Raw genomic sequence first — 12,475 nt, forward strand, 5'->3', positions numbered from 1 at the left:
CCCCCCTCTCTTTCACCTCTTGATGTAGAATATAGAAATAAGCAATATTTCATGTTTCTGATTTCTCTTTTTGGTCTCTGGAACTGACTATTCAACATCCTGATGGATCTTCTCTAGGGTCTCTAAGTAGTACTGTAAATAACATCTAATTAATAATGCCAGTTAAAGCACTAATGGAAAATTTGCTTTGCTTCCCAAAGAGTGACACTTACCTATTCAGTCTGGTCAAATAGTGAATAACACTATCCGTCAATATACTGTATAAACCATCCTTTGTCAAGGATAATATTAGCTTCCTTGGGAGTTTATTGACTAATGTGAGCAATTATTGATTTAATAGATGGTGTTCTAAGACACTGCTTAATAGCTGCTGTTCACTCCATCTTCACATAGTTTGGTCTGTACTGTTATTTAACTACATGTGAGGAGCACAGGTGTCATTCATGTAGGTCATGACTGTGATCCTTGAATTAAAACCCTGAAAAATGGGTTTCCAGTCAAAATGCAGATGAAAAGTGTATTTTATTTAATCTTCATTTCTGAGAAACTAATATACTTTATCTAGACTGTCATAGAATCATCCTGATGGGCTCTCTCTGATTCCTCAAAAAAACTGAATGCACCAGTTTCTCACTGTTTATGTCTTAAGAGAAAGGCAATGAGAGGGCTTGTGTGAAAGCCCATGCAGCAAGGTGCCCTACAGTTTTGCCCATTATGTCACTGACACCAGAGTAAATTTGCTGAGATTGCTCTAGAGTCAGAAAGGCACTCAGATGAAAAAACAAACAAACAAACAAACACAGTAGTACAATTTCAGGTTAATAATCTGAAAGATGAGAGGGTCTGCCCTATATCTGGATTTCTTACAATCCCAGCTCCAATGAAAGCTCAGATTTTCCCCTATATACATAGACATGGTAAATATTAAACACAGAAATAATCCAAATGAACTCCATTGCTCTCTAATACGTGTGAGCAAACATAGCCATTGGCACAGTTATCTGTCATGTAAACATCCATATTCTGGTGCAGGATACATAAACATATGGTGTCAGAGAGAAGGGTGGCAGCAGCAGCACACAGGAATTTAAAGCCAGATGGTGGCTGTATGTTCCTTCATTGTGTGCTTATATATGTATTTATATATGTGCATATATACACACATAGAATTGTGCGTTTGTTATCACAACACTCATTAGACGAAGTTTGACTTTTAGTTGTAATTCAGAGCATAATGTTCACTGTAAATCTAATTGACTTTGCAGTAGCTTAATTTATTAGTGAAAATTAAGTTGATGGATCAAGCCTAAAAACCTGTATAGTAAAAGATTGTACTGGAACCTTCTTCAGTACATTAGCCAGGACTCAGATGTAGAAAAAGCGATTTTGTTCCTACAGCAATCAGAAAATTAACATTGTTGAAAATGTGAATCCTTTCATGATGTTCAAACACAAATAAAATGCAATAATAAAACTAAAATCTAATATTTTAACATCAATGTGACTACCTACCACCCATATTTAGAGTGAAATAATGGTAATTTTTATTTCAGTTTTTTAGATTATAGGAAAAATTAGCTAAAATTAAAACATTTAAGTTTCAAAAATATATTTTTCTGAGCCATCGGTGGAATATGCCAGGAACATCAGGCTTCAATCTACTTAAAATTGGCCTGGTCTTCTTCCCACAATTTTCTAACACCACATTTCAGGATTGAAGCCACACCGTGCAACTAGTAAACTAAAACTGGATTTTTATGAGTCAAAAAATTTTTGGAGGTTTTTAGCAGCTTCTTATTATCCTGCTTCTGTGGGTCAGACTATTGAGTAAAATAATCTCATGTAAGGAACCAATTCCATTCTGAGCTACTGATTTAAGTGTCAACAATCTATGAAAGACACTATGAAGGATAACGATAAAGGAACACTGGCTTGCTCTTTGATTCACTGCCTAATAAAACCACAGGTAAAAATTCCCACAGGCTATGCTAAAGTTGGTATTCTGAATTCAGATTTTAGCAACATAGGCATCCATATCTGAGTTATATCACTGTTAATAAACCTGGGGTTTTGTAGGCTCAGGAGGGAAACAGGTCTTTCCAAAATCTTCTGCAGAGGCATCCTTGTTATTCTGCCAATGATCTCTAGCACAGCCATAGAACTCCTGCTACATCTGGTAATTTAGTCTGATGCAGCAGGTTGAATGATACTCACTGGAAAATACTTGCTCAGAGCATTGGTGACTTCTCTTCAGAATTAGTACACCTTCCCAATATTGTCAAATATTCAAGAATTCTCATATGTTAAATCTTGAAAGCAGCTGGACTTGGGCAAGAAGCCAGGAGACCAAGGGTGTTCTCATAGTGGCTTTCAGGTTTAACCCTCCAGAGTAACTGGTGGGTTGAATGTGTAGGTTTGATGTTGAATGCGTCCATTCAAAGACACAGTACAGCCTACCTGATGCTTCTGTTTAACTTTCTAAACTCCCACCATAATCTTCACACTAAATCCTCTGTTTTCTACATTAGAAGATCAAAAAGCACATCTGATTTAAGAGGAGAGAAATCACTGAATTTAAAATTATTACATGATAAAGAATTTGAAAAGTATAAAATATAAAATGCATTTATACTGTGCTGAAAGGGCTCTTTTACTGTTTTATTTCCTTATATGCTGTACTTCACATAGAATCAAAACCATTCCTTTGGATTTCACTTTTAATAAAAACCCTCTCTCACAAATTGGTGAATAGCTTTTCCAGTCACTAGTTAAGATCTGGCCATATGTTCAGGGTTAAAGAAGAACAACCTAAAGCCCTTTGGTTAGTCCAGGGGATACAGAACTAAGATAATCAAAGCACTTAACAGTCAGTGAAAAACATTTCACTCATCGATGGGCCACTGGCAGAGCTATTTGCAGCTGTGTCAGGCTACTTGGTGTCCCTCTGTGCATGATACATCAGCACCACTCGGTGGCTTAAGGTAGCTCCTCTTTATGCATCCCCCAACGCCAAGTTTGAGCCAAAATATAGATGATTCAGGAAAGTCTGACTTCAGTGCAATTCAGGAAATTGGTTTGACATAATCCCAACATTTTCTTTTGGAAGGACAAAAGAAAGAAAAAGGAAAATATTTAACACAAACCCAAACTTTTATGATTTCCCATTGTAACATTTTATAGTTTTGGTATACAAATCATCATGGATTTTGGCAAAATATTTTGGAAATGTGTGGGTCTTTCTTATTTAAGAACGCTGAACTCCTAAAAAAAAAAGGAGAAAAGAAAAATCAACCCACAACAAAACCCTCCCTCATCACTTTTTCATATCCTTCCTAGAGTTTGATGAAACTCCATGATAAAGAGAGAATTAACAATACAATGCAATCGACCATCTTATGAAAACCACTTTCCAGCCATAAATACACAGTATTGATCTGGAAAATAAGATTTGAACAAATTTTTCTTGCAGTTCTGATCTGGGCACTTCTACATCCACTCCTCTAATGAGAAATAAGCTACTATCAAGATCAAACTAATTGTTTTTATTCTTCTAATTTCAGGCTGGGAAGTAGATAACTTGGGGCAAACACATGCGGGTAAGAACCAGTTGTGCTGTCTACCTCCTATGTACATTTGTTCTCAAAAATTGTATGCAGAGTATATGATAATAATAGATTATTGAAAAGTTGTTTGTACCTAAACCATTATGATACTAAATACATGTAGTTCATTGTAACACTTTAATAAAAAGTGAAAGTAAAAATCTCTTTCTAGAAATCAATGTGATCTAACTTGATACTACAAAACTATCTTACTTAAAACCAATTAATCATTGCTCTTTGTCATGCTTGATAGAAACAATCTTTCATGAATAATGTGAAAATTGACCATACTTAGATATCTATGGATTATAAATGTGAATTTCTAAAGTTACAACATTTGACTTTTATAATTTTACAATAAAATTAGTCCTAGTTTGATTGCATGTGTTTTTAGCTATGTGCTTGCTGCTTGCAGTAACAATTTGTAATTTTATAAGTTCAGCTCTGAGTTAAAGTCACAGGTAAAACTCTTTGTTTGCTTCCTGAAAAGACAAAATCAATTATTTATTTGCCTTTGGGCCTGATCCAAACAAATAAAATTCAGTTAGATTCTATTCACTGATTTCTGCAGAGACCAGTTTGGGTTCTAACAGAAAACACAATCGAAAAATTTTCATACCGAATTTTGACTTTTATAGGTGATTATGACCTGCTGGAAGGCACAGCCCAGTCTCCCCTAGGTAAGAAACAGAACCATGGAATGTTTCTCTTTTTATTTTAACTCTGTTAAAAAGGAAGCTCCAACCTTTTTTCTCCTGCCATTTAGGTATTATTTTCTAATCAGTTCTAATTATGGTGACACATTTTCTGGTACATTACTTTTAGCAGTATTATGAAAATTTATTCCTCCATTATTAAGCCTTGCAATCTAGCAAGTATGTTGTTAGAAATTATATCTACCTGCTTAACAGTAATTACTAAATGGTGTTAAAGAAAGTCAACACCATGATTCAGTGGTTATTTTCCACAGAAAACTAGGGATGAATGTGCAAGAGTAATTTACCAAAATTTGCCAAGTAATGCAAAGTTCTTAGATGAACACTGTGATTAAATAGATATATTCTGCTGCATGGATAGCAAACAGATTCTCTAAAATTAAGGTCACTGCTAGTGTGATGAGCTACTTGATTAAATTGCTCTAAGAATGTGAAGCAGCACAACCTTAATTAAAAAAAAAAAAAAAAAAAAAAACCACAAAAAAACCACAAAAAAAAACGAAACCCAAACTTGGAAATTTCCATCAATTTTGCTCAAGGTACAGCTCAAACTCCAAAAACTGTAATAGTTCAATAAATGGAAACTGTTCTATTGTGCTGGAGAGGAATAGTGCAGCCATCAGCCCAGCTCTAATTTTTCAGCCAGGTCACTGAGCTCTGGCAAGAATAACTGTGCTTAAAAAGAACACCGTGGGGGCCATCCCACTTTAGGCAGCCTCAATAACAGAGTGTCAAGAGACACTTTCCTCTTCTATCCCCAGCTCTTGCTTCCCAATACAGTTCTAAGCCTTTTGACTGTCAATGAAAGCCATTTAGGAGTTAGTCCTTCTATGAGATTAACTAAGCAATTAGGGTAAAAGGAGAGACAAAGACAACAAGGTTTTCTCTGTGTCAGTTTTGAGTCTCCCTGCAAACACTTGCTTCAGAGTAAGGTTGTAAACCAGGTTTGGAACAAATAATAGGCAGAGGAATGTGTAAAGTTCTGAAACAGCTTTGAAATTGCCAGCTGAAGCCACAATGGGCATCCAGAGATATAAATGAACATAATGCTATGACAGACAGAGACCAGAGACAAGGAAAAGATTCCCACTCCATCTTTCCGTTGTTTTCCTACAGACCCTTATCACAGTCACCTTCGATCAGAGCCTAGGCTTGAAGATAAATGAGTGGGATACATGTTACCTGACTACAGGAGAACAATCCAGCTACGTCACCATAAGCGTATAGTGGCTATTTTAGATATCCTACAGTATCCTGTCAGTCTTCCAGCAGCCGCTCAAAAAAATCACGTTAGCCTTGTGTTTTCTGGCCAGTCCCATGCATATGCATCAGACATCGATCATTTTAAATAGCACAAAGTGCCTATATTTAAACACTGGACTTACCCTTTAGCCATCTCAAGTGTAGATATGCACATTGAAGCTGTATTCCCTAGATGCCTTTCAGAGTCAATGGAGAGAAATGGACATTTAGCTGACCCCTGACTTGAGAATAAGTTCTTCGGTGGCCTGGAGGCACTGCATATGCTACTTACATCTCTTTTGCTTTCTGGTGACCAGATGTAGTAGTAGACATCCACAGATGCTTATTGTAGAACTGAGTCATTAAAGATGTCATTAAACTTTCAAGATGCCATTAAAGTCTTCTATGGATAGCCAGATAAACATTACCTCCAGTAGTACTGTGGGGTTTTCTTTGGTCATGTACCAAGGGGAGGGAGGGTATGTCCTGGGGTTTGCTTCAGCAATATCACATTCCCAACTGTACTTGGCATAGGGGACATCAGCAGAAATTGCACTGAAGATGGCTGGTCTGAACCTTTTCCTCATTATTATGATGCCTGCGGCTTTGATGAAAATGAAACAGAGTCCGATAACCAGGTGGGAATTAATCTTCTAATTAAAAACAAATGAAGGGGGGGAGCAGCAGGCTGCTTTTTGTCCAGCCTCTGGTCATGTTCTGATCTGATGGTGATTAGCATGAAACAATCAGGTATTTATGGGCATAAAAATGTGAGAAGTGTAATTTAAATCCTTCCTAGCCCTGTGCTGAACATTTCTAGAATATGAGTTTTTCCTGTTGATGCTGCTTCTAGAAGCATGGGTTAGGCCCCAATTCTTCTTCCATTAACTAAGGAATCCCTTTAGCCAACTACTTTTATTCTACAGATACATGCACAGTGGGCAAAGAGCTATATATAGCCTTTCCTAGCTCCCTGACAAATAAGCTTCATGCTATGCAGACCCAAGGGTATGCCAGACATTGAGCAATGCTCTAATATACAGTGAGCTCTCAGCGGAACCAAGAGGAGAAAACCAGGCTGTTCAAGAAATAACTCCTGCCTATGGTTCCCCCTGCACATTGACAAGGTAAAGAAGATGTGACCATAGGTGAACTGTTTAACTGTGTGTTGTTTGCCTCCCAAGGATTACTACTATCTGTCTGTGAAGGCTCTGTACACAGTGGGATACAGCACTTCTCTTGTCTCCCTCACCACTGCAATGGTTATCCTGTGTCGTTTCAGGTGAGTCAGGACATGAGCAGTGAGCTGTTCAGTCACTGGAGAAAAGAAACTTGAGCTCATCTGCCCAAAACAATGTTTAAGCTTTTATCTCACCAGATGTAGAATAAAAGAGAGATGCTTTAATAGAGTTGTTCCCCCAGCTTGAACACACTCCAGTAGTCACATTTCGGTAGGCTGTAAATGCAACTGCAGAAGCTGCATTGAACTGGATCTATTTTATGCTACCCTACAAGCTTTTACAGGAAAATCTCCAAACCTTCTTCTTGGTCCTGTTTTAGGTCTGCACTATCCACACCCATGGCTTTCAGATCTTGCTATTCTTAGCACCAAGGTACTATGGCCATGGGTACACATAGATCTAGTATACTATTTCCATGAAAGAAAAGTATTTTCTTTTTTTTTCTCTTTTTTTCCTCTCCCTTGCTCTTTCCTCTCCAGGAAGCTTCACTGCACTCGAAATTTTATCCACATGAATCTCTTTGTTTCATTCATCCTACGTGCAATATCCGTATTCATTAAAGATGGGGTTCTTTATGCTGAACAGGATGGCAACCACTGCTTTATCTCAACAGTAAGTAAAACCAAAGCCAAGGCCTTTCCTTTCCTTTATTTTTTTCAGCAAGACATAACAAAAAATAGTGAAGCAGGCAGCAGTTGAGTATCATAGATTGAGAAGCTACTAGGAGATAAGGTAATTGGTGGTAAACTTCTCTCCCAGTTCACAGCAAAACTGTGGATGTTACATCTCATTATGTAATCAGTGTCCAGCAGTCTGTCCCTCAGGATGAACATACAGGTTTTAGTTTCTGACTCTACTCAGGCTGTTTCTCCCTTTCACAGATATGCATAGTGACAGGTAGGATGAGAGCAGACACAAGCCATTTCCTTTATCTGAAGGTCTGTTTTTTCTCTAGAGCCTTATTTGGTCTGAATGTCAGGCAGAGTCATGTAGAGAGGGTGACCATTCAGACATAGAAAATACCCCTGACAATCACACTCTCAAAAAATTAGTATTAGCCACATGTTTGTCTCTGAAGTGTGTGTTTTCATGGAAAGCAGTCTCTTTAAACAGATGCACTTAGTTATATATTACATATAAATCCCAATTCCTTTCACATTTGAGGCTAGTATTTGATTTGATATATCAGCTCACCGAGTGTAATTATGATGGAATTACAGTGAGTTCTCAAACTGAGATCTCCTTTATCCATGCAGTTATGAGCTAAATTCCCTATGAATCACTTCCACAAGGAAAGTGCAGCTGTGTAGTTTCTTAGTCAGCCTTTTCTTTGTCATTGAAACTAGCTTTTGCTTTTAATTCTTCTCCATGTTAGATCTGTACTTTGTTCAGACCACTCTTCTAATATCACCACTCATCTGCCTCTTTGTTTTGAAACACTTGAAGTATAAAATATGTTAAAATCAACCATCTAATGACCAGATCTTCAGCCCTAGTAGAGCTTCCATGAAGAAACTCTGAATCTGATGGTTTAAACATATTGGTTGTAGATTTGGCCCAGTGCAAGTGGAAACCAGTCAAAACTATGAGCATCCCACTGCCCCAGGGAGGAGCTGATTTTTATTTTTATTTTTTAAAGTCCTACTTTTGTAAGACTAATGATGTCTTTCTGGGGTGGAATGCTAGAAAAACTGTTCTACTCTCACAGGGTGAGGGTAGAGCTTGGTTTGAACCTAACGCTTTTGTCATAGAATCATAGAATCACAGAATCATTTAGGTTGGAAAATACCTTAAAGATCATCAGGTCCAACCATAAACCTAACACTACCAAGTCCAACCAAACCATGTCCTTAAGTGCCACATTTACACTACATATCTTTTAAAAACCTCCAGGGATGGTGACTCAACCACTTCCCTGGGAAGCATATTCCAACGTTTGATAACCCTTTCAGTAAAGAAATTTTTCCTAATATTCTATCTAAGCCTCCCTTGCCACAACGTAAGGCTGTTTCTTCTTGTCCTATCTCTTGTTACTTGGGAAAACAGACTGACACCCACCTCACTGCAACCTCCTTTCCTGTGGTTATAGAGAGCGATAAGGTCTCCCCTGAGTGTCCTTTGCTCCAGACTAAACAACCCCAGTTCTGTCTTTTTTGTCTTTTTTTCTCTTTTGTCTGCTGCTTTCCCCCCCCAGTAAACGAATGAAAGCTTCCATTATGTTTTGCAGTAAATCACTCTGCTTTCTTTACACTTTCATTTTCTGTCCCTGAGTGACAACACCCGCAAATGGCAAGGAAGTACAATTCTCAGCTGCACACAGGAGGGTGCATCCTTTCTGATCCCACTCGGGGAGCTTTCCACAATCGTCCTGCTATTTCACATCCTTCCTTAGGTTTCTCAATACGCAACTGGATTCTTTTCTTCTCTGCACTTAATCCCTGGAAGGGGGCTTAAATCTAGCAATTAGCGTTCATTGACGATGTGAACTCCCACCAACACAAGATGTTCTCAAGCTGTCTGCAGATGCTCGTTGACCACCTCCTACTGATAAAATGGGCTACCTGCCCTTTCAAGCTTTGATCTTTAAGTGGCAACTCACATTCTTCTCATGCTTTTAAAACTTTACTATTAAAAGTGTATAAAACTAGTACCAGCTGTGTTTCTTTTCACTAAGAGATTTGGAGAGGTTGAAAGCATTTTCTCTCTCTCTTAGGTGGAAACAACATGGAAATAACTTTATTTTTCTTGATTCTCTGCAGGTGGAATGCAAAGCAGTGATGGTGTTTTTTCACTACTGTGTTATGTCGAACTACTTCTGGCTTTTCATTGAGGGATTGTACCTTTTCACTTTATTGGTAGAAACTTTTTTCCCTGAGAGGAGATATTTCTACTGGTACACTATTATTGGCTGGGGTATGTGACATTTCTTGTCTAAAGTGTGTCTGCGTGCAAGACAGCTTCACAAACCATCTAATATTTCCACATACATTTCAAATTGTAGTTTTAGTCTTTATATAGAAGTACGACTGCAGACTGAACCGTGTTGTGCTTTTTTGTCTGAATAGAGTTGAACTGAAATCTGGAGGACACTGCATCTCTTGCAGAGATGTAGTCCACAACTGAGAAAAGCCTTCTACAATATATGATCCTAATGCCAAGTTCTTCAGCTTAATCAAATCTGCAATACAATGTCTAGTCCATTTTCTGTTACTTCATTTATGTCTTTCTTCCAGACAATAGCTAAACTGAAAATGTATTCAAGGGGTATCCACATATGCTCATCCTAACTGGATGGGGAAAACCAAGATTTGGTTCAGAAGGCCAGCTGTACGATGATAACCAGTGTAACTATTTTTCATTCTGGCCTCTGGAGGTAAACTGATTGCTGCAACATGTTAATTCAAAGAGTTCTTTGCTGAAGATTTTGTGCAGAAGTCAGATGGTGAATGCAGAAGAATACATTCATTTTAAATGTACCCTAGGAAGGTTAAGCTTAATTTTCATACTTAAAACAAGAACACTTCTAAAATAATCTGGAAATAACCCTGCGTAATTAGGTGTAAATTCTATATAGGGACCACATGCCTTAAACTATTATCTTTTGAAAAAAACATCCTCATGTAACCTGAACTTTCAAATAATCCACAGCTGGTTTTCCTTTTTCCCTCCTGAGGCAGCTGCACATAGACAAAAATTCTTATCTCCCAACAAAGACTTCCTACAATAGGAGCAAAGTTATAGAGAAGATAGAAGAGGACAAGTGATCAGAAAAAAACTATGTCGTGTAAAGGCTGTTGGAAAAGGATAGCTACTGGAAAAGGCTATTGGAAAAGGATGTTCAAAGTTTCCCTTATACTATCCACAGATGTATAAACACATTACAGCTGAGATATAGGGCTGTTGTCAAAGAGAACTCAAAGGCTATGTACATGAAAATGTGACAATTATGAACGAAAACAATGTGTAAATCTTTGCATTCTGAATATAAATCAGAGATTGGGTTGCCTTAAGTTTGCACAGATTTCATGTCTATAGGTTTGTCTAAATATGAGAATATTGCAACACAGCGTATTAACTGAGGGTATTTTTTTTTAAATCAGTCTCTGTAATGAAAGAATTACCCAGAAGAATTCATTCTGTAATGCAACCTCAAAATATTTGTTCTTGAATTGAATACCATAAATAATATCTAACTGTTCGTATTCAAAGCAGTATCAATAATATTCATTAATAACACTAAGACAATCTCAAATGTGGAGGGTTTGGGTTTGGGTTTTTTTTAAATACAGTATTTTCTCAACTCCTGCATGTTTCAACTTGAATAGCAGTTGCCCTGACCTGGTAGGAACAATTGGCACTTTACAACAACAGAAGCACATCCAGACTCTGGATGCAAGCTCAGAGCTGGTGGGGAGGGAGGTGCAGTGAAGCAGCAATAAGCAAGACCTCAGCATTTTGTAGCATCTGGATGTTTATCTTTTCCTTAAAATGTGCTGAGCACATCAGTGTCCTCACTTGATTAATGAGAACGACATATGGCTGTGTCGATCCAGACAGGTTTTTTTCTCTTCAATATACAATATGCTGACAAGTTCTCCAGACAGACTCTGGTTTTCCGGAGATCGCTCATAATGCCTACTCCTTGCTTCTTACTCAGGGCAGAGACACAGTCAGCACCACTAGCTCTATTCTCAGCCTGTGAGGCTTGTCTGTTTTATAATGTTACTTAGAAGCTGAAAATAAGGTGATGAAGATATATATATATATCTTTTGATGTAAAGAAAAATGAGTCTATGTATATTCATATAGCAGATGGTTCAAAACTCCAAACTGATCCAAAACATGCTTTTATGACACATTTAGTGTAATTCTGCATTCTTGCCCATGTTTCAGACTTGGAACACTATTCATACCTTCAAAATTTTTATAGTGCAAATCAGTGCAAACTAGATAGCACATGAGACCGTTTGATATTTAAAGATTATTTTTATTATTGAGCATCTGTTAATTGCACAAAGATCTCAATGTTTTCTAGGTATTCTCATGTACAAAAAGCAGACTTCAGTTTAGATTAAACACGCATGATTTCTTCTACCCAAAGCCTGTCATTCTATTTCTTTTTATTATTTTCCTTTCAAATATTTCTATGTATGCTTTTTTTAAAGGGGCTTCATCAGTCATCTAAGTCTAACAGGGATATATTTATTTCTGATAGTGGGAATATAAGATTTGACAGAGACTCACTTAAGTGGATTCAGTCGAATGACTGATTAATGTGACATCAACACAGCCTTGCAAAATGTATGAAGCATAATTGTTCCTGTCAGTTTACGACAGTCTCTTTCACTGCCGCAAGTTGGGGTTATCAAGGTCCTTGTTTTGTTTGCTTTTTAGCACTTTATCTTTCCAGTGGTGCCTGAATAAATGTAGGGAGTTTCCTAATCAAAGATTTTATTTGACATAAAATATAGATACAACTTGCACAAAGTTCTCTTGCAAGAACGCATTATTTTATAAAAATATTTCCCTGAAAAACTGCACTTTTGTTGTTTCCAGAAAGGAAAATAAATCCAGGCTTCTCAGTGGATTCTTACTGTTCCATAATATTACATGCTTTTTTTAAAGAGTAAAGAAATGTCTGAAATAGAAATTAAATCCTTGCTCCCCATATTTT

At 37.3% G+C, this 12,475-nt stretch overlaps 1 protein-coding gene across 4 annotated transcripts in view; it reads left to right on the forward strand.

Moving 5' to 3' along the window:
* ADCYAP1R1 (ADCYAP receptor type I) overlaps positions 1-12,475 on the forward strand; it is a 118,131-nt gene that overhangs the window by 71,188 nt on the left and 34,468 nt on the right. For all 4 annotated transcript variants that reach the window (XM_026843437.1, XM_026843438.1, XM_026843439.1 and 1 more), the window contains exons 4-9: positions 3,561-3,596; positions 4,241-4,282; positions 6,095-6,198; positions 6,745-6,842; positions 7,281-7,413; positions 9,561-9,714. In XM_026843437.1, the coding sequence (XP_026699238.1) occupies positions 3,561-3,596; positions 4,241-4,282; positions 6,095-6,198; positions 6,745-6,842; positions 7,281-7,413; positions 9,561-9,714 (567 nt within the window). The remainder of the gene's footprint in view (positions 1-3,560; positions 3,597-4,240; positions 4,283-6,094; positions 6,199-6,744; positions 6,843-7,280; positions 7,414-9,560; positions 9,715-12,475) is intronic.

Source organism: Athene cunicularia, assembly GCF_003259725.1.
Source record: "Athene cunicularia isolate RWA chromosome 2 unlocalized genomic scaffold, athCun1 chr2_part1, whole genome shotgun sequence".
Classification (NCBI taxonomy): domain Eukaryota; kingdom Metazoa; phylum Chordata; class Aves; order Strigiformes; family Strigidae; genus Athene; species Athene cunicularia.